Source organism: Podarcis erhardii (genome assembly GCF_964252035.2).
Source record: "Podarcis erhardii genome assembly, chromosome: 8".
Taxonomy (NCBI): domain Eukaryota; kingdom Metazoa; phylum Chordata; class Lepidosauria; order Squamata; family Lacertidae; genus Podarcis; species Podarcis erhardii.
In genome coordinates this window covers 50,557,794-50,582,549 of record NC_138499.1, presented here as the reverse complement: position 1 = coordinate 50,582,549, position 24,756 = coordinate 50,557,794, and the positions used below count along the sequence as shown (strand labels likewise).

The following is a 24,756-nucleotide window of genomic DNA, read 5'->3' as shown; positions in this document are numbered from 1 at the left end:
CATAGGCTGTGAATGTGTCAGGAAGAGCAGATCACAGCACATATACACCAGAGACATGATTGCATTAATTCAGTAAGCTTTTGCTGGGGAAATGAATTGACAGAGCAACAATGTGTCAGCCACCTGTTTTTTTTTGTTTCATTTTTACTATTTTCCAGTTTGATGTTTGTTTAATGTTCCTCAGAACAGTAATAACATTATTTGTGGCTTGTATAACCTGAAATCCTGCTCATGTTATGGCCGCTCAGTAGATTGGTTATGAATATTCATTTACCTTTGGAAAACACAAAACATTTCCTTTTCTGCAAACTTACAGAGATAATCGCACACACAAACTAATTGGGGAAGAGCAGGAGGTCTTTACTCAGCCAGCTCCCTTAATTGGGTCCTGCAAGCAGCCATCTTATTGAGAAACTCATTCAAAAGTTTAATGCAGCTGCATGAACATACATAGGGCACGCCAACACTGAAGTGGCTGCAGAAGCCAGCTGGTTATATTGTGGCTTTGCATTGTCATTGAATCTCTCATAGGCATGAACCTACTGGATCAGAGTGCAGCTGGTAAGAACTTATGCCCACGACTGAGGGCAGAGGCTCACCATACAGTTAAAGCATATCCAACACACGTTTAAAGCACATGACTTCTCCAAAGAATCCTGGCAATTACAGCTTGTTAATAGTACTGGGAATTGTGGCTCTGTGAGAGGCAAGACTACTGTTTAGAGCAGGCTTCCTCAACCTCGGCCCTCCAGATGTTTTGAGACTACAAGTCCCATCATCACTGTCCCTGCTAGCTAGGGATCATTGGAGCTGTAGGCCAAAAACATCTGGAGGGCCAAGGTTGAGGAAGCCTGGTTTAGAGGGTTCGTTGTAGGAAGTCATGGGTTTTAAATCTGTATTGGATGTGCTTTAAATGTAAGGTATGGACGAGCTATTATATGCAACAGCTTTGCATCACTACATACCCATCAAAACAATTTGCACATAGGGTCCAGTGATTTAAATCTAATTGACACTAGAATTGGTAAAATTACTCAGAGGCATCTCTTAGTAGGTTGGCAAACTCTATAGATTCTTTAGTACACCAAATAAAACAAAGTTTTAAACAATGAAACTAAAGAGAAATGTTTCCCAAGAAAAGAAGACAAAGCAGGTAATATCTTCATGCTTAATTATATTCACACACAAAAATGTAGAAGTTGAATGAGGTCTCAGTTACCAAAGGCAATAGCCAGAATGATTTGCTAATCCAAATTCCTGATACAATTGTAGGGACTTTGTGCTGACTGAATAAGAAGCCATGAATTCAGACGGTCAGAATGTCATGATGATAATCTGTATTGTTTATGTAATATCTCCTGTTTTATCATTTCAACAGATTATTTGGTGTCACTTCAGTTATTCAGACCAACTGTTCAAGCACTTGGAAAATTATAACTAACCAAAAGTTGTTTTGGTATCACCATACTAGCCCCATCTTGGTGCTCCTGTTATACTATACGCTAGCAACTCTCATTCGACTTTGGCTCCATGAACCTATTGTACAGGTAAAACAACTCTCTTCTTCCTATATAGTAATGAGAAAATCTTCAGGAAAAGAGTGTAGACATCATTTCAGGATGTGGCAATATTTGTGCATAAAATTTAACAAATGTGCATTGTGAATTACGAAAAAGAGATGACTTGTATGTAATTCAGGGCAGAGCTACATGTTAGTAGAAAAGTTATTAACCCAGTAATTTCCTCATAATGTAAATGCCAGGGGTGGGTGCTTCAGGGAAGACAGAGTAGGCTAGGGAGAGTGCTTTGCACAATGGAGGGTTTGTTCAGATGCTCACTAGCTCAGTAATAGGTTATATGTGGAAAAATTAAAAAATTGTCCAGTAGCACCTTAGAGACCAACTAAGTTTGTTTTGGGTATAAGCTTTCGTGTGCATACACACTTCTTCAGATACCTTATATGTGGTGTGACATAACATGGCCTTTATGAGTGCATGCTCTACTTATTCATTGTGGTGATGTGTGCTCTGGATGAATACTCTTACACGCTCATGTGTTATTTGCCTGACCCTTGTAACCTCCCTATCTTCTCCATGCTCAGGGGTGAAGGGGAAGTAAACATGTAGTATATTGTGCTGAGCTGGTCTGCCCATGAGGCAAGGTGAAATAACAGCCTCAGGCAGCAGGATCCACAGGGGTGGCAGGTCCAGACTCCAAGGAACTCATTGTCCACCACTGCCGGCCCTGATACTGTGTATATATATCCATTGGTGGAACAGATTCCCCTTCTCCCTGTAGCCTCCTGCAAACATCCAAATTCTGCTTTAGAGGGTTGGGGGAAAACCCTGGAGGAGATGGGGAGCTGCAAGGGACAGGAGAGTAAGAATTGCCATGTTGCCCATGATTAATGTTGTCAAGATGAAGTTACCATTACCTGTTGATGTTTGCAGTGTTGCTTAAACCTGTCTAGCCAAAAATGTGTTGAGATTGATTAGTCTTCATACTTGTCTGAAAAGTTCATATGGGCTTGCCTGGGAAAGAAATATATTAAGCTAAACACTGCATAGATTGTAAACTGCCCTGTAATCCTTGGATCAGGCTTCCTCAACCTTGGCCTTCCAAATGTTTTGAGACTACAGTTCCCATCATCCCTGACCACTGGTCCTGCTAGCTAGGGATCATGGGAGTTGTAGAAAAAAAACATATGGAGGGCCGAGGTTGAGGAAGCCTGCCTTGGATGAAAGGTGGTATATAAATTTAATCCTATTTATCTTGGCAAGAAAATCCCCCTCCCCCATTTTTAAAGCAAAACTTAGCAGCTAAATAACTGGTTATTCTGGAGCTAACATAGCCATTTGTTCTTTAGCATATACCTGATGATGATGATAAATCTGGTAACAGGGAAGAGGAAACAGACTGCACTCATGTCCAAATGACTGCAGAAAGAAGGCGCAGTTTGTGGTATACAAGCCGCTACACAACTGATGAAAGAAAAGTAAGGTCAAATATAAAGTAGTTGGATTGTAATTATCCAGTTAATGATCAGGAGTGCTATGTTTCATGTTTCTGACTTTGTATGATGATACAGTTTGTACAATTTTAAGCACAACATAGGAGCGAATGTTGCTACAAGCACTTAAAAAATACAAATATTGCTGTATAAACGTACCACTTAGCATCTCCTGATTTTAACTAGTCTCTTGGTTTTCAAACATTTGACATAAAAGCTGCATGAGAGTTCTTTTAGGTGGGCTTGTGTGCATCTAGTGGGAATTTTGACTGCTTTTCTTTTAACGTTAGCCTTCTATGTAGCATTGCAGGATTTCTCAAAAGTTGTTAGCATCATTATTGTGTTTCAACTCATTTGAACCTTTGACTAGAAACAATGAGAGAGCCAGTGTGGTGTAGTGGTTAAGAGCGGTAGTCTCGTAATCTGGGGAACCGGGTTCGTGTCTCCGCTCCTCCACATGCAGCTGCTGTGTGACCTTGGGCTAGTCACACTTCTTTGAAGTCTCTCAGCCCCACTCACCTCACAGAGTGTTTGTTGTGGGGGAGGAGGGGAAAGGAGATTGTTAGCCGCTTTGAGACTCCTGAAGGGGAGTGAAAGGCGGGATATCAAATCCAAACGCTTCTTCTTCTCTTGATATGCATGCAGTGATTAACACATTCCTCAAAGCAAATGGTCCATTCGGAACCAAAGCCTAAAGCTATTAAGAATATTTTACGCTTCAGCTATAATTCTTAACTAATAAGCTATTCTTGCCTTGCTTTTGCAGCTTCTGTCAATGACTCAAGATGATCACAAGCCATCTGATGTTAGTACCATTGTCTCATTTTTGGAGTTAATTTGCACTGTGAATTTTTATTATATTGTTTAGAGATAAGCCTTGTTCACACATTACTCACACAAAGGGACAGAGGTACAGTCCAAAGGGACTTTGGGGACATGTGGTTCACCCCATCCCCAAAGCTATGCTCCTCCCAGCCTCATGTGTTGAGCAGCAACATCTAAAGCGAGGAGACTTTTATATCCTTTTAGCCCCCCAGCTCATCTTCTAAACACCTGCTGAAAAAAATATCTTCCATTTGGCTTATGAGGCTTAATAACATGGTTTGCTGTTGTATCACTATGTATTGTACTACTCAGTTATTCTTACAATATTGTGATTATATTACTGATTTTTATTTTGTATTTTATTAACAGTTGTTTGCTTCCCTGAGACGTTTTGTTAATGGGAAGCCTACAAGTTCTGAGTTGTATCCAATCCTGCTTCAGCAGAGTTTCACTAGCATAACAGAAGTTCAGTTTCCTTTCTTCCCCCTGCACATCCCCAAATCTGGTCCTAATGGTCTCCCAACAGTACAGGGGTTAGAGGAAACAGGAAGTTCCATTGTGTGCATTGAAGTATGTTGTACTAGCAGAGCTGCAGTGTTGGATACAGCCCATAATGAATAATAACAGGTGCAACAACAGCACCATCTGGCTCAATAGAAGATCCTAGCCTTTCAAGTTATCTGCCTGCAAACAGCTTAGAAGCAGAAGTAGATGTGTAACTTCCTGCCAGACTTTGAGATATTTTGAAATAGCTGGGTACCCACAACCACTCTTTCTATTATTTACAGATCATGGGCAGCATCCAAATAAACAGTTCTGCAAGTGCAAAGGCTTTTGACTATGCAACGGAACTGCCTCTCCCTGTATACCCCCTAAATTTATTCTGGGGGTTACTGCAACCCTCTGGAGAAGATATAGGGGACAAGAGGGGGTCATTTACCTTTACCTTTAGTACAGTAGTGTTAGACCAATTTGGATGTTGCATTTTGTCATGTGTGAGAATTGTTTGGACTTCTGATTGCCTGTTAATCATGTAATACAGTGGTGCCCCGCAAGACGAACGCCTCGCAAGACGGAAAACCCTTTTGTCTAGCGGGTTTTCCGTTTTGGAGGCGCTTCGCAAAACAAATTTCCCTATGGGCTTGCTTCGGAAGACAAAAATGTCTTGTGAGTTCCTGCGGGGTTTTTTTCCTTTTTTTCCCCTTTTCCTAAGCCCTAAGCCGCTTGTCAGCTGATCCGCTGATAAGCCGCTTATCAGCTGATCCGCTAAAAGCCGCTAAACCGCTAATAGCGCTAATCCGCTAAGCTGTCAATGGGCTTGCTTCGCAAGACGAAAAAACCGCTATACGAAGAGCCTCACGGAACGGATTAATTTCGTCTTGCGAGGCACCACTGTAGTTAATATTTAATGTGTAGGGCAACTGTGGATAGATTACTGTGCATCATTGATATTTTTGACAACAAAAGTGATAAAAATGTATTGTGTTTATTTTAAAAGGATTCATTTTCTGTAACTTTAATTCAACAGGTTCTTCTAGTGACAGTGAATGGTACACCTGTAGACTATCAGAGCATACACCCATTGTGTCCCATGGAGAATGGGCCTGCGAGGGTAGATATGTATTCAAGACCGCACTACAAATGGGACCCAACAGTTGATGACTTAGGTAGTAGTGAAAATTGTTTGGGAATAAACACTTGTTCTTTTTATGTCCATTTTGTTCTGTCCCACATTCCTGATAGGAATACATTGTTATTAAGAAGTGTGCTTAGCTTGGCTATGAGCAATGAATACATGATTGTGCTGGGCAGAAAAAGGTCCTGTTGTGTGACAAAGTGATGATCCAAACACATGCCAATTAGCACCTGCTTGAATTAATTCTGGGATATGGGAATAAATGAGTACCCACCAGCAAGCATACCCCGCTTACACTAAAGTGCCCTTTCTGCATTTCCTGAGAAGTCCAAGCCCCTCCCCTTTTCAGCAAGGGGAAGATCACCTTGCTAATAGATTATGTATATCAAGAATGTTCCTTTTGGGCATTTCCTGAGAACTTCCAAGCTCACTCACTTTAGGATTGGCAAGAGTGCCTTGCTGAAAGCAGAAACACCCCAATGGCTGTTCCTTCACCATGTGACATGACAGTTCATTAACTCAGGATGTCCTAGGAACTCCCCACCCATGTCTTTTGTTATGAATTGGCCCTCATGCCCTTGTGAAAAAGCCTCTTTCACATTTAGAGTGAGACAGTAAGATAAGTTTTTCCCATGAGTGGGAGCAGAAGGCACCCCCACTTTCTTCAACCTGTGAAGAAATACATTTTGTGGTATTCTGGCTTAATCTTCCCCACTCAGAGTGCTCCACACTTCTCTGTAGTTCAGTCCTCTGCACAGGAGATTGCTCCACAAGCTGAGATTTTTGAGTTGCTTCCAGGAGACTGATAAACAACACACTTTCTCAAATCATACCACTCCAAATACAGACTATAAGAGCATGAGTCTTTCTTTCCTCAGCTAAGCCTTTAGTAGAACTTCCTTTCTCACCTCTCCCTGTGCTTTCCTGACTCCAAGCCATGTTCTTTGTTTTGTTTCAAGACTAGTCAGGAACCCTTTGCAGAGAGACAGCAGCTAGTAACTTTCTAAAGGACAAGGTTTTTCTATTTTTGAACGATTTAGTGACTTTGGTTGAGCTGCCACCTTATTGGCCAGCCCACCACTTCCTGAGTCTTGTTAAAGAGCGGGATTCCCATTGTGCACAGATATAGATATAGATATAGACAGTACTACAAATTTACACATCCAATTTTAATTACCAAGCATCTGAATATTCTATACTATGATAGCCACTTCTACTATTAACCTTATGAGAAAAAGAGGATTTGGAGCCTCATGGTCATACCATGAATAGATCCAAAAGTTCTCTTCAATGAGTTTAAGTTAACAGAAATCTAACATAAATAGAAATCTTCCATGAACGGGACAATCCCTAAAAGGGAGCCTTTGAATACAATTCATGTTGAGTTTTGCAACTCATGCAGTTATTTTTGTCCCCTCAGAAAAGAAAGAGGAAGAAGAAGAGGAAGAAGAGGATGAGGAAGAAAATGTTGAGGAAGAAGTGAATCCCAAAGTTCATGCAATGGTCACAGTTTTCCATTTTATCATGAAGCAAAGTTATGTTTGTGCTCTGATTGCCATGATGGTAGGTTATATAACATCTTTGTTATAGCTCTGATAACAAATGTCCATTTTGGTAACAAGACTATTTTGTGGTCAAAGTCCTACAATTGATCATTATAATTGTTACTCCTTTTAAATTTGTAATTTTTCACTCAGCATTAGAAACAAACATGCTTAATCTAATGAAATATTTCCCTCATGTTAATGCTCTTATTCTTCAACCATTTGTGTATTGTCCCTTGCAATCCTTTATCTGCTGTAATGTAATGTAGACATATTACTTTCATTACAACTTCCATTTGGTCCTGAGGTAGTAAAGAGCAGGAATTTAAATTTGTTGTTAAATATGTTGTAGTCCTAAACGATCCAAATAAAAGTTACCCTGATTCATGCTTAGCGTTGTGCTCAGTTATGTCTTTGTACAAACCAAGAAACATGGTTTAAAGGAAACACTGATTAAATAAGCCAGCTTTATAATTCATGGTTTTAAGTTAGCTTATTTTGAAATTGTTAAACCTTGATCTCTAGATAGTATGGCACAGCAAGCTGTGATTCTGTAAGAATAGGATGCTGAAGTAACAGGTTGCTGGCCTTTGATCAAACAGAGCTTTTCTTATAAAAATGAAACTAAATGATGCAGAAGTTCTCCTGGCCATGTGGAAGAAGGATGGTGGGGAGTTCGCGAACCTGAGGCTTCCCGATTGTGTAAAACTCAGAACTCAAACTAGGTCATCTTTTTTTTAACAATTGATCAATTTTAAGCTAACAGTAAATCATGTGGTTTTTAAAAAACCCATATTAAATTCCAGTTATTAGCTATTTATGCCATTGTCTATATTAATATGAAAACACATGTACATTGCTAATCTTTGCTGGATTTTCAGATGACTGGAATGTTTCTGCTGTAGCAATATAAAGACATAAAATAAAGGAGAAAAGTGCCTCAGTGTTAACTGTAATTCTCCTAGAAAAACTTCTCGGTTGTGAAAGTTTATGTCAGCTTTGCAAACAGTAGGTTCCCAGTTCTCAATAACTAATGGGAATAGGATACACCTCTGACTTAGAAACTTAGCACTGTTAAGAAAACCATATGCTTACATGTTTTCCTTTTAATGGACATAATACTTCCATTTCTTTTTCTTTTCTCTTAAGGCCTGGAGTATTACTTACCATAGCTGGTTGACATTTGTGATGCTGATATGGTCCTGCATACTTTGGATGCTGCGTGACCGAAGGAAATATGCTATGATCAGTTCACCTTTTATGGTGGTATATGGAAACTTGTTATTAACATTTCAGTACATTTGGAGTATTGATCTGAATGAGAATGAACTTCCAACGGTTTCAGGATTTCTAGAACGGAAAGCTCCTACAGAATTAGCATCAAAGGTAAATAATGTTTTAAAATGGAATCAATCTGAAGCCAATGAGATCCTCAGTTCATACAGGATTTTACATTAGAAGTAAAAGAAGTGAAAGGATTTTTGTTGTTGTTGAAAAAATACAATGTGTGCAAGCTATGAGCAGGATCTAAAAAGCCCTGTATATGTACACCTAAAGCACCTCTGTATGGGTATACAGATTCAGATGTGGTGAATATTCAGATGTGGTGAATATTGCATTAGTTTCCTTGATTTTAATGCTGCTGTTTCTGTCCCATCTTCTAAAATTCCTTTCACATTATAGTACCTGTTGCATTATGGAACTGTGACTTCTTGACCGATATAACGGCATGTCACACTAAATTTCATTTACACTAATGGGAGTGGAATGGCAGAACAATGGCACCATCCTTGGACAATGTCACTATAGCCCTACTCTTTCCACACATACATGCTTCTGTTCTCCCATTATTGATCTATGAAAACAGCAGGAAATAAATTTACACTAGTATACTGCCCAAGTTTCATAACTTTACCCCTACAATTTTTTGGCTTAACCAGGGTTGCAAACAGATTATTTCTGCCACTAATTAACATGGGAACAAATGCTAAACTTTCACTATATTATACTAGATTTCAAGAAGTGGCTTTTATGTTGTGTGAAAGCTCAAATATAATATCACATTTAGTAGTCTTTTTTTTCTGAAGCAAAGTAGGTACAAAATGTTTCATGAATCCCACTATTGCATTTCATTATTCCTTTGTCTCACTAGCCCAAGCACCTTCATTATGATGCACTAGATTCTCTCTCAAAGTGAATTCTGTACTACTTATTCCCTGCTGGCTACTCCTTAATTTATAATGAATGTGAAAATGAGCAAACACTATATTATCTTCTCTCAAAGGCAGCATTAGTGCTCTTAAAACAGATTAAATGGTCCAGAGGTTCTGTTGGATATGTTGTACACTTTCTCTCATTGATGCTATAAATTTCTCTCAAGAGATTTAACTGCTTTAATATGTTGCCAGCAACTTTGCCATAAACTTTGATTGGCTGCTTTGTAAAATGTCTTATCTAAAAGTAGTGGCTATCAGAAAAATGAAATTATGGTATCAGCAAAAAAGATAAATGTATACACCATAGTAAGTAAGTGACATACCCTAGATATATTTCGCTGAATAAAAGACACTCTGTGGGTTTAGACATAAATTTAATTTTGCTTTCAATAGAAAATGACAGATAAATAGACCATAATGCTCTCCGTTTCGTTTTTCAAAGTATGTGCTCTTAAATAGAAAGTGAGTTGCTTTGTAGAAGAGACTACTCTCCAGAGAGATTTTGAAAATGGAAGCACAGTGAATATTCTGTGTAGGTATTTGTATGTGTTAGAAAATGCAAAAGAGAAAAAGGAAGAACCATGAGATACAGAACCTAGTCAGTCACAGAGTAAATGTGCTTATCGCTGCCTTTGGGAAGGGAGAATAAAGTGCTTTTTCACTTATTCTTTATACATGAAGGCACCACCCAAGCCTCTGAAGATGAGGTTGCACAATTCTCTATTCTATTCTATTTTTATTTTATTTTATTTTATTAACGTTTATATACTGCTTAACTACATTAATCTGTGAATGTTGTAACCACCTTAAAAGTACATAATCCTACATGTTTAAAAAAAAACTGTTGACAATCAGTGAAGAATTAAGATAAAGCATTCTAAAGGCAAAGTTGGGTAGGAATTTGGCATGGGTGGTATGGTTCTCACTGACTATGCAAGGCACAAAACAATCAGGGAATGACAATTTTTTTAAAACACTGCCTTTTCCCTAAGTAGGTCAGAGTGCTGCTGGCTCAACAATCCAGGGGATTAAGGGAAACTGACTACAAATCAATTCTCAAAGGACAGGACACAAGATAACATCACATCACAACACATCACAACACAACAACACAACACAACACAACACAACACAACACAACACAACACAACACAACACAACACAACAACACAACAACAACATAACATAACAACATAACATAACAACATAACATAACATAACATAACATAACATAACATAACATAACATAACATAACATAACAAACAACAACAAAACAACAACATGAGGGAGAGTGCAGGCACTGGATAGATGTGTAGTCTGTTATCAAAACCATAAGTAGAATCTGCAAATCACTGAAAATAAAGATTGTGTTATCATATGAAGTACATCAAGGATATAAAAGTATCTCAACATAACTGGAAGAAGTTGAGGACCTGTTTTGCACCCATCAGCAAGCACAATCCTGCCCTCTTTGTCTCTGTCTCTCTGCCTCTCATAAAGAAAAGGAAACTAAATTAGAAGCAAAATAGAGGACTGGAGAGTTATCTACATTTCTCTTCTTCCACCAGAGGCAGCCATGCCCAGTTGGCTGGCAAACTGAAACCAAAAGGCACAAACAGCACTGAATAAGGAGTTGTTCACTGAAAGTCATTTGTGTCCATGGCTCATGTCTTGACACTGGAGTAGAGCTGAAATTTCTTATGGAAAAAGGGGTAATTTTGCAATTTAGTGACCATCACACAAAAAATGGTGGGGAATACTTAGAGAAAATTCTGTAAAATGAAACTAGATCTAGAGCTTTGTGCACAATGGTGGTCAGGCCACCAACATAGTTGTTGCAACATCAAAACAACAACAAAGCAAATCCTTATAAAATGACAAAGAAGCTAATGGTTCTCGCAAATTCTTTGCCCACAAATCAGGTGGAGAGTTCTTGGAGGGAATTTGTGTACAGTTATATTTGTGACAGATGAAAAATGGAATGAAAGGTATATAGTTGTCTAATTTTACCATTCATCCCCAAATAAAAGCACAGTCTTAGCATCAAGATGGCTCTAGAGACATTTGGGGGCCAGATTATGTTGGCAAGTGTCTGGGAGATGTTCAGCAATATCATCCAGTTCTCACAAATTATTAACAGCAGGAATGGAAACCTGTGGCTCTCCATATATTCATAAACATAAAAGTGCCATCATCCCCAAGCAGCATAGAATAGAATGATGGAAGCGGTAATCAAACATCTATAGAGGCACTGTTGCCCCATCCTTTAATTACAATGTCACCCAGAGTGTGTCCATCTCGTAAGTACAATGTCGTAGGTAATTCTATTAGATAATGAATATTAAACAACATATTAGGTGTTCTAACTTTCCCCCTCTGTCCTCCTCCTCCCCATTTCTCCTTGCAGATTCTTTTTGCAATTACATTTTGGCTACTGCTCAGACAACATCTCACTGAGCGGAAAGCTTTTCAGTTAAAAGAAGCTGTTTTATCAGAGGTAAAAGTTGAAGAAGAAGAGAGTGAAGAAAAAGGTAAATACAGATTACATTTAAAAGATATCTGAGTGCTTAATGCATTCTGTGCATTCTGAACGCAATCTGTGAGCCCAAAAGGGACGAACGTGAGAAAGTGTGACAAAGAGTAAAGTGAGACAAAGAGGAAAGTGAAGCGGTAGTAGAAGGTGCAAAGGGCAAAGAAAGTGACTTTGATGGAAATGACATTGTGTGGGGAGTTTGGCTGATAGGAAAGTGAAACAGGGCAAATGAGGAAAAGACAGTGTGAAGTAACGAGGTGGGACACAAAGGCAACAACTGTTTTGTGTGGGGGTTACGTTTAGTGTTCGAAATTCCCATTGTTCTAGGCGCATTTTGTGACGGAATTTCATTAGCGTGAACAGTTTCTAAGTTCTGGGTGCAGTACTGTGCCTAAGATTTCAGATTAAAACTGCAGAGTGGAAGGAAAGGAGGAGCTTTTTCTGGCTCCCCACTTCCAGCTACTCTCTGAAGACTGGAGAAAAGACCCTCTTAAGAATATTGGGGGGGTGGGCAGGGGAAGGACTAGACCATGTGAAAAATGAGTCTGCTCTGCCCTGTTATGTCTCTTCCTCCCACCCCTTTCCTGGCCACTTCCAGGTTGTGGTGATGCACACGTATGTGGTCGCGCACATATTGGACAAGCATAAAACGGTTGTTGCCTCACTAAGTGAGGAATTTAACTGAAATTTAGCAGGGAGAATTAGGGAAATTCTGGGTCATTTTGCATGTCGTGCTTCTGTTTCTTTTCTCAAGTGTAAAATGCCATTTTGAAGAACTTTTGCCAGATAATGAAATTTTACCAAATGATATTTAAAATTATATAGAACATATTAGCTATATATGAAAATGAAAAATGAGTCTACGGGTTCGCGTTTTCATTGAATTACCCAACTCATATGTAGATCAGATGATTCAAGTGAGGCCACACATACAGAGGTCAAATCTCATATACATGCATCTTATAGTAAAAGTCATAAGTATCTAGAAAACAATGACTCAGTTTCAGTTAATTAGCACTGAAGCTAAGACAAGGTCAGTGAATGGTTCCATGGCATAAACGCAAATATAGGGAATTCAAACATCATGTGAATCAGATCCCAGTAATGCAAGCCTTCTATTCTATATCATTGTTGCGGAGCCCCCTGCAGTGCTCAGTCTGGGTGAACCAGTTGCACTCCCCTAAACTACCACTGGTAACTTCCCAGCTGCTACTCATCCTCTCCTTTACCATGGAATGAGAAGGAGGCTGGCAGGTACTGGCCTAGCATTAGCTCACCTCACATGAGTAGTTTCTCTCTGCTTCCTCACCTGCTTTAGCTTTTCCTGTGCTATGTGTCCTGCCCAGTGTAGTTGCACTCTGCCCACAGTAGTCTTGTTTTTACCAACAATGCAAGACCATGTAATATGAACTGAGCAAATGTAAAATTCATGACATTTTGTATTTACAGAAGAGGAATCCCAAAAAGATGAAGAATCCCAAAAGGAAGAAGTGGAGCAATTGGAGGGAGAGGAGGAAAGAGGGGAGGAGGAGGTGGAGGAGGAAGAGGAGGAAGAAGAAGATGTAATGAAGGTCCTGGGAAACCTGGTGATGGCTATGTTCATTAAATACTGGATTTATGTCTGTGGAGGAATGTTCTTTTTTGTCAGCTTTGAAGGGAAAATTGTCATGTACAAAATCATCTATATGATGCTCTTCTTGTTCTGTGTAGTCCTATATCAGGTAAGTTAAACAAAATAGGGTTTTTTCAGCTTGTTACTTTTTAATTAACGTAACCAGGGTATATGTTTAATTACCCTTACTATATTTTTAAAACAGCAATTGTTTGTCCTAAGCAATAGGTTTGGATTAGAAATAATTTAAGTCCTATAGTGTGGATTACTCTTTATTGTGGATTTAACCATCTCTTCAGTGTTCTTGTGATTCCAAGAGTAAGGGTACAGCACAAGACAATGGCAAGCACACATTTCCTAACCAGCAAGAGCCTATCAGCTCTGGAGTTTGCTGGCCATTAGGGTGAAAGCTGCCTCATACATTCTCCTGGCACCTGTACATTTTCCTGGGCATGGTGTCAATGAGAGACTTCTTCTTATACTCCCCCCCCCCGATGTGACCCTCTGTTAGCTGCCCCTCTTAATTATTTTACATCAAAGTCAGTTTTTACAGAGTGATGCCACTCCCCATGCTTTCCTGCAATAGTGAGGTTATATAGCAGTGTCAGCAAAACAATACAGAATTCAGTAGAAAAACATGTGAGTCCTAATCAACGGGGTTTATAAAGGTTCAGCAACATGTCCTTTGCATACAATCTGTTTAGCTCTCAGACAATGTCTTATGCCAAATCTCCCCTATTAGCCAAATCTCCTCCTCTTTTATGAACTATGTTCTCCATGCCCCTTCTTGCCTAGACCATGTCTACTTGACAGTGTCCTCGGCAGTTAACATAAACTGGGGGACATCACCTACTGAAGGTGATGTCTGAAGACCTAATCTATTGACAAAGTCGATTAAGTTTGTTTACCAAACTCTGTATAAAGAACTTTTGGCAGACTGTAGCTATGCACCCACTCACATATTCTAGTATAGGCTTAGCCTTCAATGGGATAGAGACATATTTCTTAGACTACTGCTGTAGCTTTTCACTACCTCATAGTGTTGTAACTGAAAAATAGTCATGGTTCTTCAGATCTCTTTTTTCTGGATATAAAAATTTAATAAACTTGCTAGTTCCTTATCTACTAAAAGAAGGTAATAGATCAGAGTAACTTAAAAGATAAAAATTTAAAATTCTGTGAATATATATATAAAATAAAATGGATGACTGCAACACCAGCCATAGCCAAGAGAAGCTCTTACACTGGTGGTTAGATGGGCCTTCCTGGGCAGATAATTCTGAGTGCCCCCATGGAAATAATATTCTCCAAATGCTAACCAATTTCATGTCAAGCAAAAGGGAACTCTAATCAATAAGTTTTTCTTCTCTCCCTCTACCCCCCCCCTTTCTACTCACCTATACAGCAATTAAAATGGTGCATAGTGGAGTTCAGGAGGGTTACTGCATGCAGGGAGCATTAACTATGCCACTTTAAAGACCAGACAAATTGCAACTTGTTTCATAGTCTTGGCAGTTTTCATTTAGTGCAGGAAAAGTTAATTATGACCCTTCAGAATTTGGGCTACAGCTTCCATTACCTCTGAGCACTGGCCATGCTGACAAGGGCTGATGAGAATTGCGATCCAACTAAACCGTGTATTCCCTATCCCTAGTTTAGTGTCATATTTATCACTGCAGTTAATAATTGCCTTAACAGGCCTTCATATGCCAGGCAAACAAGAGGCAGACCACAGCCCTTCAAACAATATTATCGACCTCCTCAGTAAACAAGAAATCCAACCACAATCCATTGAAATTGCCATGTTCAAATTGAATTGAATATAAGCAATTATATTTATAAAACGCTAACAATTTGCTTTACAACATGAATTTCTGGTTCCCAGGTGCACTATGAATGGTGGCGGCGGATTTTGAAATATTTTTGGATGTCAGTGGTGGTTTACACGATGCTAGTACTTGTTTTTATCTACACATATCAGTTTAAATCATTTCCTGGGTTGTGGAAAAACATGACAGGGATGAATGAGAAACAGTGAGTATTTTCTGTTAACATAGTCTCACCTTCTATTAACAAATACATTATGGATTTGGGTGTTGCCAGTCCTGCACAGAAGTCCCACTGATATGAATGCAGGTTAAATTGGATTGTGATGGATTTTTCTTATTCATGCTATCTATTCAACCACACATATGAGATGCAAACCAATATTTGTTTTATATTTTATTTTAATTTAAAACATTTCTTAACTGCTTAATATTTTAAAGATCTCTTAAGCAGTGTCCACTATGTACAATGTGAAAACAAAAATATGGCTATCATTCTAATCCTAGCCCTAAAGTGGGGAAGTCCCATGTTATGCACGTGAGTCAAAGTTGGGAAGAACAGTGTTTCCTTTCTGAAGTTGGCTGCTTGTTTTCCTCTCAGCCATATTTATTTAATTTTTCCTTAGCTTTATCTCCCTTTTCTTTCTTTTTCTCACCATCCATTGGTTACAGTTTTGTTCATTTTTCTGCATCATAAAAACAATGCTGTTTCACTGTTACCTAATTTTGAGTGGCTCATGGATGATCATTTTAAAATTTCTGCAGTTGTGGAGCTAAGCTTCCTGGCTGATTGTATTTTATGCATTACACTGTATTGTATTTCAAGACAAGCTTTCTTTCCACATGATGGTAACACACAAACAATAGCTTACCATGCACAATAGACTTCATATCTGCTAGCACTGGGAGGAGACAAACCATGATCCCTGGCTTAACATAGGGATAGTGATAAGCCAAGGTTAGTTATTAGCTTGCCAGTTGTGGTTTGTTTAAGCAAACCTCACATCCTGGCTGGGTGGGTGCACTTCACTCAGACACAGTAAGCCATGGTTTTAATCTTATCATGATCTGCAAAGGTAGCCACTGTGATTCCAAATGTCATGTTTGATGTTGTAAGCTGCCCAGATGGCTTCTCTTGTTGTTTGACCTATGAATAGTATTTATTTAAACTTCTCTGGCTGCTCTAGCAGATTCATATAGTTATCTGGATAAATTAGTTACTTTTTTAAAAAAATGTTAGAATGCATGATTGCATAATGCAGAGGTTTTCAACCTTTTTGAGTCCACAGCTCCCTTGACCAACTGCATTCTTTCTGCGGTACCCCGTGGGGCTCAGGAGCCCAGTTATGTCACCCCTTGCCTGCAGAGCCGGCAGCCCCTCACCCCTTTTTGAACACCCTCCCTTGTGGAGTGTTTCCTCAGCCTCCTCTCCCCACTCCTTGGGAGTCCTCTGGGCAGCCACCGCCACTGCTCTGAACTACCCCTCTGGCCCAAAAAGAGGTGCCTCCTCACACTGCCCCACAGGGGCCTGGGAAGAGGATGTCCCCAGTGTTAGTGGCCCAAAGGAGGCTGGCTGAAGGTGAACATGAGGCCAGCATCTTACCTTGGGTGGCAGCAACAGGCACTGCCAGAACTGCATGGTGGAAAGGCTCCCCTTCAGTGCTGGGCACTCAGCTCCCAGGCAGGCCTTGCACACAGTAAGCACAGGAAAGGCCAGCGTGGTACCTGCCTGTCTGCCCAGCCTCCCACTTGTCCGTTCCGAACAGCAAGGGCTGGTGGGCTGGCTGGCTGGGCCTCTAATGCACTTGCCTGCTTACTCCAAGGCCACCTCAGCTCCTGGCACCCAGCACCTCCTGGCCAGCCCCAGAGGCATAATTCATCTGCAGAGCTCATAGCTAGGGCTGCTGCAACAAACAGCTGTGCAAGCCTCTAAAGGGGAGGCAAAGATGCGAGAGGGCATCAGAGGAGGGAGGGAAGGAAAGAGGGACAGAGGCCAGTGTTGCCTGCAGCACCCTGACCATCATTCAAGGCACCCCAGGGTGCCACGGCACACTGGTTGAAAACCACTGGCATAATGCACTTTAAGAACCAGAAAGACTACTTATAAAAGTTCTTTTTGCAAGCCTCTTGTTGCTATAATAGATATGAATGAATGAATGAATTATTCTGGCCATAGACCAATACAATGGATATGTATATTATTAGTTTTCTGTTGTATGTGGAACTAGTATGATTCCCAAAACTGCACCAAATAGTCTTTATAGCTGCTGTTTTACAACCAGCTAAGAAAGTGCTTCCTGCCAAATATTAAACATTGTCAAATTCATCCTGACCATTAACTTAGCTGTATCTTGTGCTGCTTTATATTTCAGACTAGAAGATCTTGGCTTAAAGCAGTTTTCTGTAGCAGAGTTGTTTACCCGCATCTTTATTCCAACCTCCTTTTTGTTAGTGTGCATCTTACACCTACATTATTTCCATGACCGTTTCCTTGAACTCACGGATTTGAAAGCCATAATCAGCAAACAGGATAGTGCCATTTACAGGTAAAGCAAGCAGAGAAATGTTATTTCTTTCAGTGTCACCAGGTTCTCAGCTGCTACTTCCCCAACCACCATATGGTTATATAGCTCTGATGTCTAAGCATGAACCTTATGTTGAAAGCTAAGATGGCTTGCAGTCACCAAGAAATTGGGTAATAGACTGCTTAGAAATCATGTGTTCTATAGACTTCTGTTGGCACAACTCACATACTTTTTTATAGATCCTTTCTGTTTGGTTATGCTACTTAGATAATGTTTTATCGTTTGGTATTGAGTGGGGAGACATCAAACAGGATTGTTAAGGAGGTTGGCCCTTTTAATCCAAGTAGCTGGAAGTCTAGTGGTACAATGGGAACCTATATTCTGACAAGTGTTTGTTACTGAATGTTTTGTAATAATCCTTCAATAATCTTACTATTTCATTGGGACTGTTGGCAATATGTTCTTCCTCTGGTAAGACAGCTATGTTCCTTCATTCCTGTTTAACACTATTCTTTTCTCTCTCTTTCTCTAACTAATTTTCCTGCTGCCATCCCATGCATTCTTGTGCTTTCATCTCTCTCACCAAAGCCATGCCAAAGTCAATGGTCGTGTTTATCTAATAATAAATAGGTGGGTATTCCAATCTTTACTTTCCTAACAAAATGTTTCTTTTACTTGCTTGCTTACCTTTTCACTCGGAAGCGAGGGCGGGGGCAGAGATGAATATCAGGCTATATATTAACCTCAAATAAAACAATCCTAAGTGCTCAATTTTTCCAATGAACGAAGAGCTTATTGGTCAACACAGTGGAGTTCTAACTCTGAGAGTTCTCCCGTTTTTAAAAGCTGTGAGTACAATGATTCACTTTAAATGTTATCCAAGTTGAAAAAAGTTCAATCAATTTTATTTGCATCTAGACATGTAAAACACAATTGTCTGAGTAAACGAGTTCATCAGCACACAGTAGTGTCTGTGCACACTTTTGCTCATCTCAGTTGGCACCAGACTTCAGTGAGCCCTTAGAACAATGCTGTTGATGGGCTCCTGGCCAGTGTAAACCTGGCTCCCCATGTTTCTATCCCTGCATCCCCCACCCCCAGCATTGTTGCAGCAGGTGCTACTGCCACCCACCATTCACCTCCACTTGTCCACACACGAGAGAGGTGGACAAGTAGATTTGAAAACTACAGCAGCAGTAAATGATAGAGACTCTTCTCCTGCAAGAGGGGAGGGGTTGTGGGCGAGATCCGATCTCCGCCTCAAGCAGGGGGCGTTAGCCCCCTGCCACCCACTCACCTGGCTGGCGCACCACGCCCATGGGCAAGCGCCCCACCAGGCGGCTTGGAGGGGGCGTGGACGGCAGCTTAACTTGCTGCTGCGCCAGCCACGCAGCCTCACTTTTCGCCGTCCCGTCGTGAGTCACCCACCCTCCACTCCCTTAGAGCTCAGGGTTTCAGTTTCTCTCTTGGCCTTGCTGTGGACCTTAGGTTGGTCGCCCAGATTGTCCAGGGGGACTGGTAGGAATTTTTCCATTTGGCATTAGGCTTTGTGTTTTTTTCACCTACCTCGTAGCAACCGTCACAACTTTCGTGGTATTGGTGGGTAGGTTAGGCATTGGAATAATGTGTTTGTGGTGTGTGAAAGGGCTAGGTGTGGCCATCACCTACGCCTTCAATTTTTGGGTATTCCGTTAAATGAATCCGGCGGTCGTGGGTCCTGTCCAATGCCTGTGTGGCGGTGGGCCATGGCACAACCCTCGGTGACATCAGGAGAGAGCTTATAGTTGGATTAGCATCAACAGGCTCCACCTACTGGTGAATAAACCCCCTTTTAGACTCACCCCTCTCTGAGTGGGTGGAGTCAACTGACGTGATCCAATGCCTAAGCCAATACCTTTTCACTTGCTGTAATCAATAAAGTTGTGGCCTTTTCTTGCCCATTAACCTTATATTACGTGTCCGTGTGTCTTCATTCCACTAAGCGGGGATCGGGTCCTCGAACCACAACAAGACATTAAATGAGACACTCCTCTTTTATCAAAGACTACAATTTCCAGAGTAGTTTAATAATCCTTCTTCCCAGACAGCTCTGGAAATTATAGCTCTAGGAGAAGAATAGAGGCAGCCTAATAACTCTCAGCACCCTTAACAAACTACAGCTCTTAGAATTCTTTGGGGGAATCCATAACTATTAAAAGTAATAGCATAGTGCTTTAAGTTGTCCTAATACAATGTGAAGAAGCAAAGAGAAGTATCAGGTTTGGTATGGGTATCTAGGAATTTGTTTAATGCTGAATGGTTCCTGTTTGGGGTAATTCGGGAAATGGACCTTGAGGTGTTGTATGACTGCCCATGTCTATTGGCCAGTGATCCAGCAGGTGCATTATGCACTAGCTGTAATCTCCAGTCATCACCCTCTAGCTAGCGTTTGGAAGCAACAGTAGGCAAGGTTTTAGAAAACAGATAGTTGGTTGCACTCCTGCATGTGTCTTGTCCACACCTCAAAGCCCCAATGGTAATAATGGATCCCAAACAATATGACATGATGGTGTGCTAGACACCTCATCAGACAACTGAGGTGTAAAGATTGGAGCAAAAGCGAGTGACTTTATCTTCAAAGTGGCTTGTAAATTTGTCGCAGCAGGCCTGTGGGTATGAGAGTTAGGACGTGGTGTTCCTTTGTATACAATGGCATCTCAGGAACCTGAAAAAAACCTGCTGGTTATGGACCCAAGTCTCTTCTAAATAAGTGACATTGATTCTGATGTTGGCATGTATATCAGTATAACAACAGAGCAAAATATGGTAGGCTGATGCTCATATTTGAATAAAATACTTTTAATGTCCATGTCATAATCAGACATGAATTGAAAAACTTGAAAATAGTTGAACATATGTTGACAGCTACTTTAGGACAGCATTTTTATTGCTAATGGTTTTGGCTCATATATAGAACAGATGGAGGTTTTTTCCCTTTTATAATTTGCATAGTAATTGTACAGATTTGCTGAAACTTCTTTGTCTGCCAATTACCTTGCTTAGTTATATGCCTCCTTCCCATTGCAATACCTCTAACCCATGGCCCCCTCCCACTGCCCTGAATCATAGGGACCCTCCAAAGTGGAATTCAACGTGACTGAAAAGACTGTTGTTGAAAAGGAAAATTAGCAAACCCCCTCCCCTTTAGAGGAGAAGCGTTTTGGGGGCATTTTTTACTCTTTGGGTATCAGCCTGTATTCTTAATATCTCTCATCATGATAATTGGTCAGAGATAGAAGAAAGAGAAGCTTGTACTTCTAAGGGAAATACATATAATTATGAATTATTAATACTTCAGAACTCTGTTACAACTCATATATATAAAATTACAAATGCAAGGATAGAAAACCATTCAAAGAGTTCTTTAAACATCTGCTTTCTTAAACCATTTTTAGTTCATCAAATATTTTATGTGTTGCAGTAAAGAGAAAATGATGTTATAACTTGGCTACAAGAGTGCATCAAAGCAACACCATTATGATAAGCTTACCCTAGCAATACTGAAGAATTGTGGAAGGCAGGAAGGGGACAGTTATCATGAAATATCAAGTGTAAAATCTCTTGTGAACTGAACCTGACTTCCTCTGAATTTGTACTTGGTACCAGAATTTTCATATGCCAGTTTCTCCTCTCCCCCATTCCTACACTTTCACATGTTCACTAAGTTGCTGAAGAAAAAATGATGGTAAGGGTTTAGGCTGTCTGTTAGTTGTCCCTGCAGATGTCAGATCTTGGAAGTGTATATTCACACACACATATATAAACACACACAAACTGAACCAAAGGCAGCATCTTCTAAGTAGTTCCTCACTCTGCACGGTTAGTACTTCTAAGCATTGCTTGAGTCTGCTTTGCTGACTCTGGGAAATGTAATACTTTATAAGCCTCCTGGCTTAGTTTCTGTGATTAAGAAACTGCAATTGACAGACTTCCTGTTGACAGTGGAGGGGTTAAGGATTTCCAGAATCATTTATTGTAGGAGGAAAGATTCCTTGTTTTGGTTTGGTTTTTGGAAACGCAGCTGCTGTCTCTTCTCTACCACCCCACCCCACAACTTTTGACTTTAGGAAAAGGGGTAGGAGGGAAACTAGTAAATGAGTGACAGTGAAGGAGATCTCCAGGTTGGGTTTTCCAAACTTTGGGGAGATTTGGAGGGGGAAATCCAGAATTTTATTGAGAATTCTTGAGAAAGGTTTGGAAAGACCTGGTTCATTTTGAATTGAGATAGGTGGACTTCACCTGATGCAGTGCTGAAAATTTCCAAGCGTTGTTGTTTTTTACAACTGTCCGCCATCAATTAATGAGAAAATAAATTGCATTTAAAAATTATGTAGCTGGGGCAAGAGAGGAGAGAGGTTTGGTGAAATGCTCATGGGTTGGGTCTGGGTTTTTGCTTACCTTAATTTTGAGATGGCCAATGGATTATGTGAGTGTCCTTTCTTTCTACAATGCATCTCCCTGGCAGGTTGCAGCTTTTCCAAGTGCCTGTGTTTCCTTCAAAAACACCATGATGTCCTCAACTGGGCTTTCCTGTTGAGCGGGCTGTTGAAGCTGAGCGGGCTGTTGACGGTGCTCCTAACAGTTGTTTATTGTTGATTTTTAAGTGGCATGTATGTTTGCTTGGTGTAGTTTTTTGTTTTTATTTTAATGGTCAAAACTACATCTCTTAAAAACAAAGGCAGTGAGCGCACCAATCCAGGGGCACTTGGTAGCCAACCTTCCCAGCTTCCCGCACTTTAAATAAAGCTCAGGGGAAGGCGTTGTAAGGTAACTCCTCCCATGGTGCTTTTTCAGATCAGGAAACGCAGGCAGCCAGGGATGCTCCAGAGCACTGGAGAAGTGTTTAATGGAAAGGAAATTACACACACCACTCTCGGATACCTCACAAGGATAAGGTAAGCTCAATCCCACAGCCAACAAAATTATAAAGACATTTTAAAGGACTCTGAGAATAGACAGGGTAAGAAAGGTTTTGAGAAGGTGGAGGATAGTCTAGTCTCTCCTAACTAGCTCCAACAGAAAATATTGCATTCCACACTTTAGACAGTAAGCAAGCTACATAAAAGAGTCCCTTAAATTATTTGTATTTCACTAAATTTACTTAGGTCTACCTCCTTGTTGGATACTGTTAATGTGACGGAGGTTTTGCCTTGCAGCCTAGCACTCTGTTGTTTCTCAGTCATTTCATACAAAGCAACTGCTGGTGGTCGTGGTAGATGGGACATTTGAGGTCTTTAGGGGCAAGGATGTTGCTTCATCAGTGTGCTGCAATCTCTGAAGTTCCTAGCTCAGGAGATTTGGTGTGTCTCTGATTCTGTTGCTCCTTGGTTGCTGGGCTCTAGCTCAGTGTTGCGGCCCAGATCTGGCGATTCTGTGAGTGGTCCTACTGACTCAGCAGATCCCTTATCCTCCTGGGTCAGTGTCCATGCCACTGTTGGTAGTCTGGACAACAGTGCTCTTGATAAATCCAGGTCACTAGCACTTGTATTTTACATCTTGCTAGATCAGTGCAACAGCTTTTGCTTAGTAATTACAACCCTTTCTGGTGTGTGTGTGTGTGTGTGTGTGTTCGTGTGTGTGTGCATGTTCCTCTGAAATTAAGATATTTACATAATATTTACTTAAGTAGGCAGTGTGGTTAGCATGCTGTTCTCTAGGATCCTGAGCACATGTGACAGTAAGTGGCACAGAAATCAGTCAATTGCTTTTGTGTAACATCAAAGTGTGACCTTTAGAATATTGACAGTGCCAACTTTTGGAATTAGGAGAACTGGGAAAAGAAGTCACCAAGCCATTATGAGCTACTCATGACATTCTGGCCCAGCTCATAATAGGCTTTCTACAGCACCCCATTCTCTGCCTTCAGACAGTCTTTTCAATACTGGCCCTACCATTCTTACAGAGAAGGGAGGTCCAGTTGGAGGAAAGGCAGGCAGCAGCAACAAATGGCTCGTCATTAAGAACTGAAGACTCATGCACAGTTTTGCCTATGGGAAACCTGAGCAATGGTGTTTTTAGTACCTTTCTGGCCCATCCTTTGAGCTAGGAACCCTTAGGAATCCTTCCCAAGGTCTCTGGGGCACATTGAATAATATTTAGCAGGTATTTTTTAATCTCTCTTGAAAATAGTTGTCATAGAAAATTACTTCTATGAGAATGATTACAAAAATTCTGAATACCGTACATTGTATGATCTTATGTACCTTGACAACCTGAAGAAAGTTCATAAATAGAGATAAATTTAATGTCTTGTTTCAAGTCTTACACTAGTTCATTATTCGAAGGCATCTTGTGTTCATTTATAGCTATGTTGCAAATTTAAAGTATACTATTCATGTTTTACTATTAGCATTTAAATACAGTGGTTAAATGATTAGGTATTTTTGAAATAAGTAAAAAAAAATCAACAACATGCTAATTTTGCAAAAACGAAAGACAACTTTGGCTTCCTAAATAAAGCTCAACAACTCTGACAATGGGTAGATCACTGCCAGTTTTTTAGTACTGTGAGTAGATCGCAGACTCTTGGAAGTTGGACGCCCCAATATATATCGTATCCAAGGATTTGTCTGATCCTGGCAGCCTTAGCCCATTTACTTATTTGTGGCTTTGAGTTGTCCTGAGTCTTTCATAAGGTATGTAGGCAGCAGAGTAAAATATCAAGGGATATCTTTTAACTCTAAAGGACTCTCTATTAGAGCTGAAACGACGCCCAAGCTTTCTTTTAGAAAGAGAAACTGATAGTACAGTTTCTGACTGAAATATCTTCAAACTGAGGTTTGGATCAGGGACCGATTGGCTGTCATCTGTGTGGCAAGTTTACTATAATTACTAACATAAAATAAAATGTTTTCCTTACTTTTATGTAACGCTGAAACTAGACAGCCAATCCCATTTTCTTAGGGAAGAAGGTAAATTTGATCATAAGTAGTGTTTACCAGAATGCACCTCCAAAATACTTTATAGGTTACTAGTAACATTTCCATTTT

The 24,756-nt window shown here is 40.3% G+C and overlaps 1 protein-coding gene across 7 annotated transcripts in view; it reads left to right on the top strand.

The window, feature by feature from the left end:
- The window catches only part of PIEZO2 (piezo type mechanosensitive ion channel component 2), a 195,823-nt gene that overhangs the window by 125,159 nt on the left and 45,908 nt on the right, over positions 1 to 24,756 (top strand). For 4 of the 7 annotated variants that reach the window (XM_081873517.1, XM_081873523.1, XM_081873519.1 and 1 more), the window contains exons 8-18: positions 1,379 to 1,547; positions 2,867 to 2,995; positions 3,777 to 3,815; positions 5,364 to 5,502; positions 6,892 to 7,034; positions 8,165 to 8,401; positions 11,640 to 11,763; positions 13,215 to 13,486; positions 15,263 to 15,411; positions 17,576 to 17,749; positions 18,317 to 18,358. In XM_081873517.1, coding sequence (XP_081729643.1) covers positions 1,379 to 1,547; positions 2,867 to 2,995; positions 3,777 to 3,815; positions 5,364 to 5,502; positions 6,892 to 7,034; positions 8,165 to 8,401; positions 11,640 to 11,763; positions 13,215 to 13,486; positions 15,263 to 15,411; positions 17,576 to 17,749; positions 18,317 to 18,358 — 1,617 coding nt within the window. The remainder of the gene's footprint in view (positions 1 to 1,378; positions 1,548 to 2,866; positions 2,996 to 3,776; positions 3,816 to 5,363; positions 5,503 to 6,891; positions 7,035 to 8,164; positions 8,402 to 11,639; positions 11,764 to 13,214; positions 13,487 to 15,262; positions 15,412 to 17,575; positions 17,750 to 18,316; positions 18,359 to 24,756) is intronic. The other 3 variants (XM_081873521.1, XM_081873520.1, XM_081873518.1) reach the window with 1 other exon arrangement.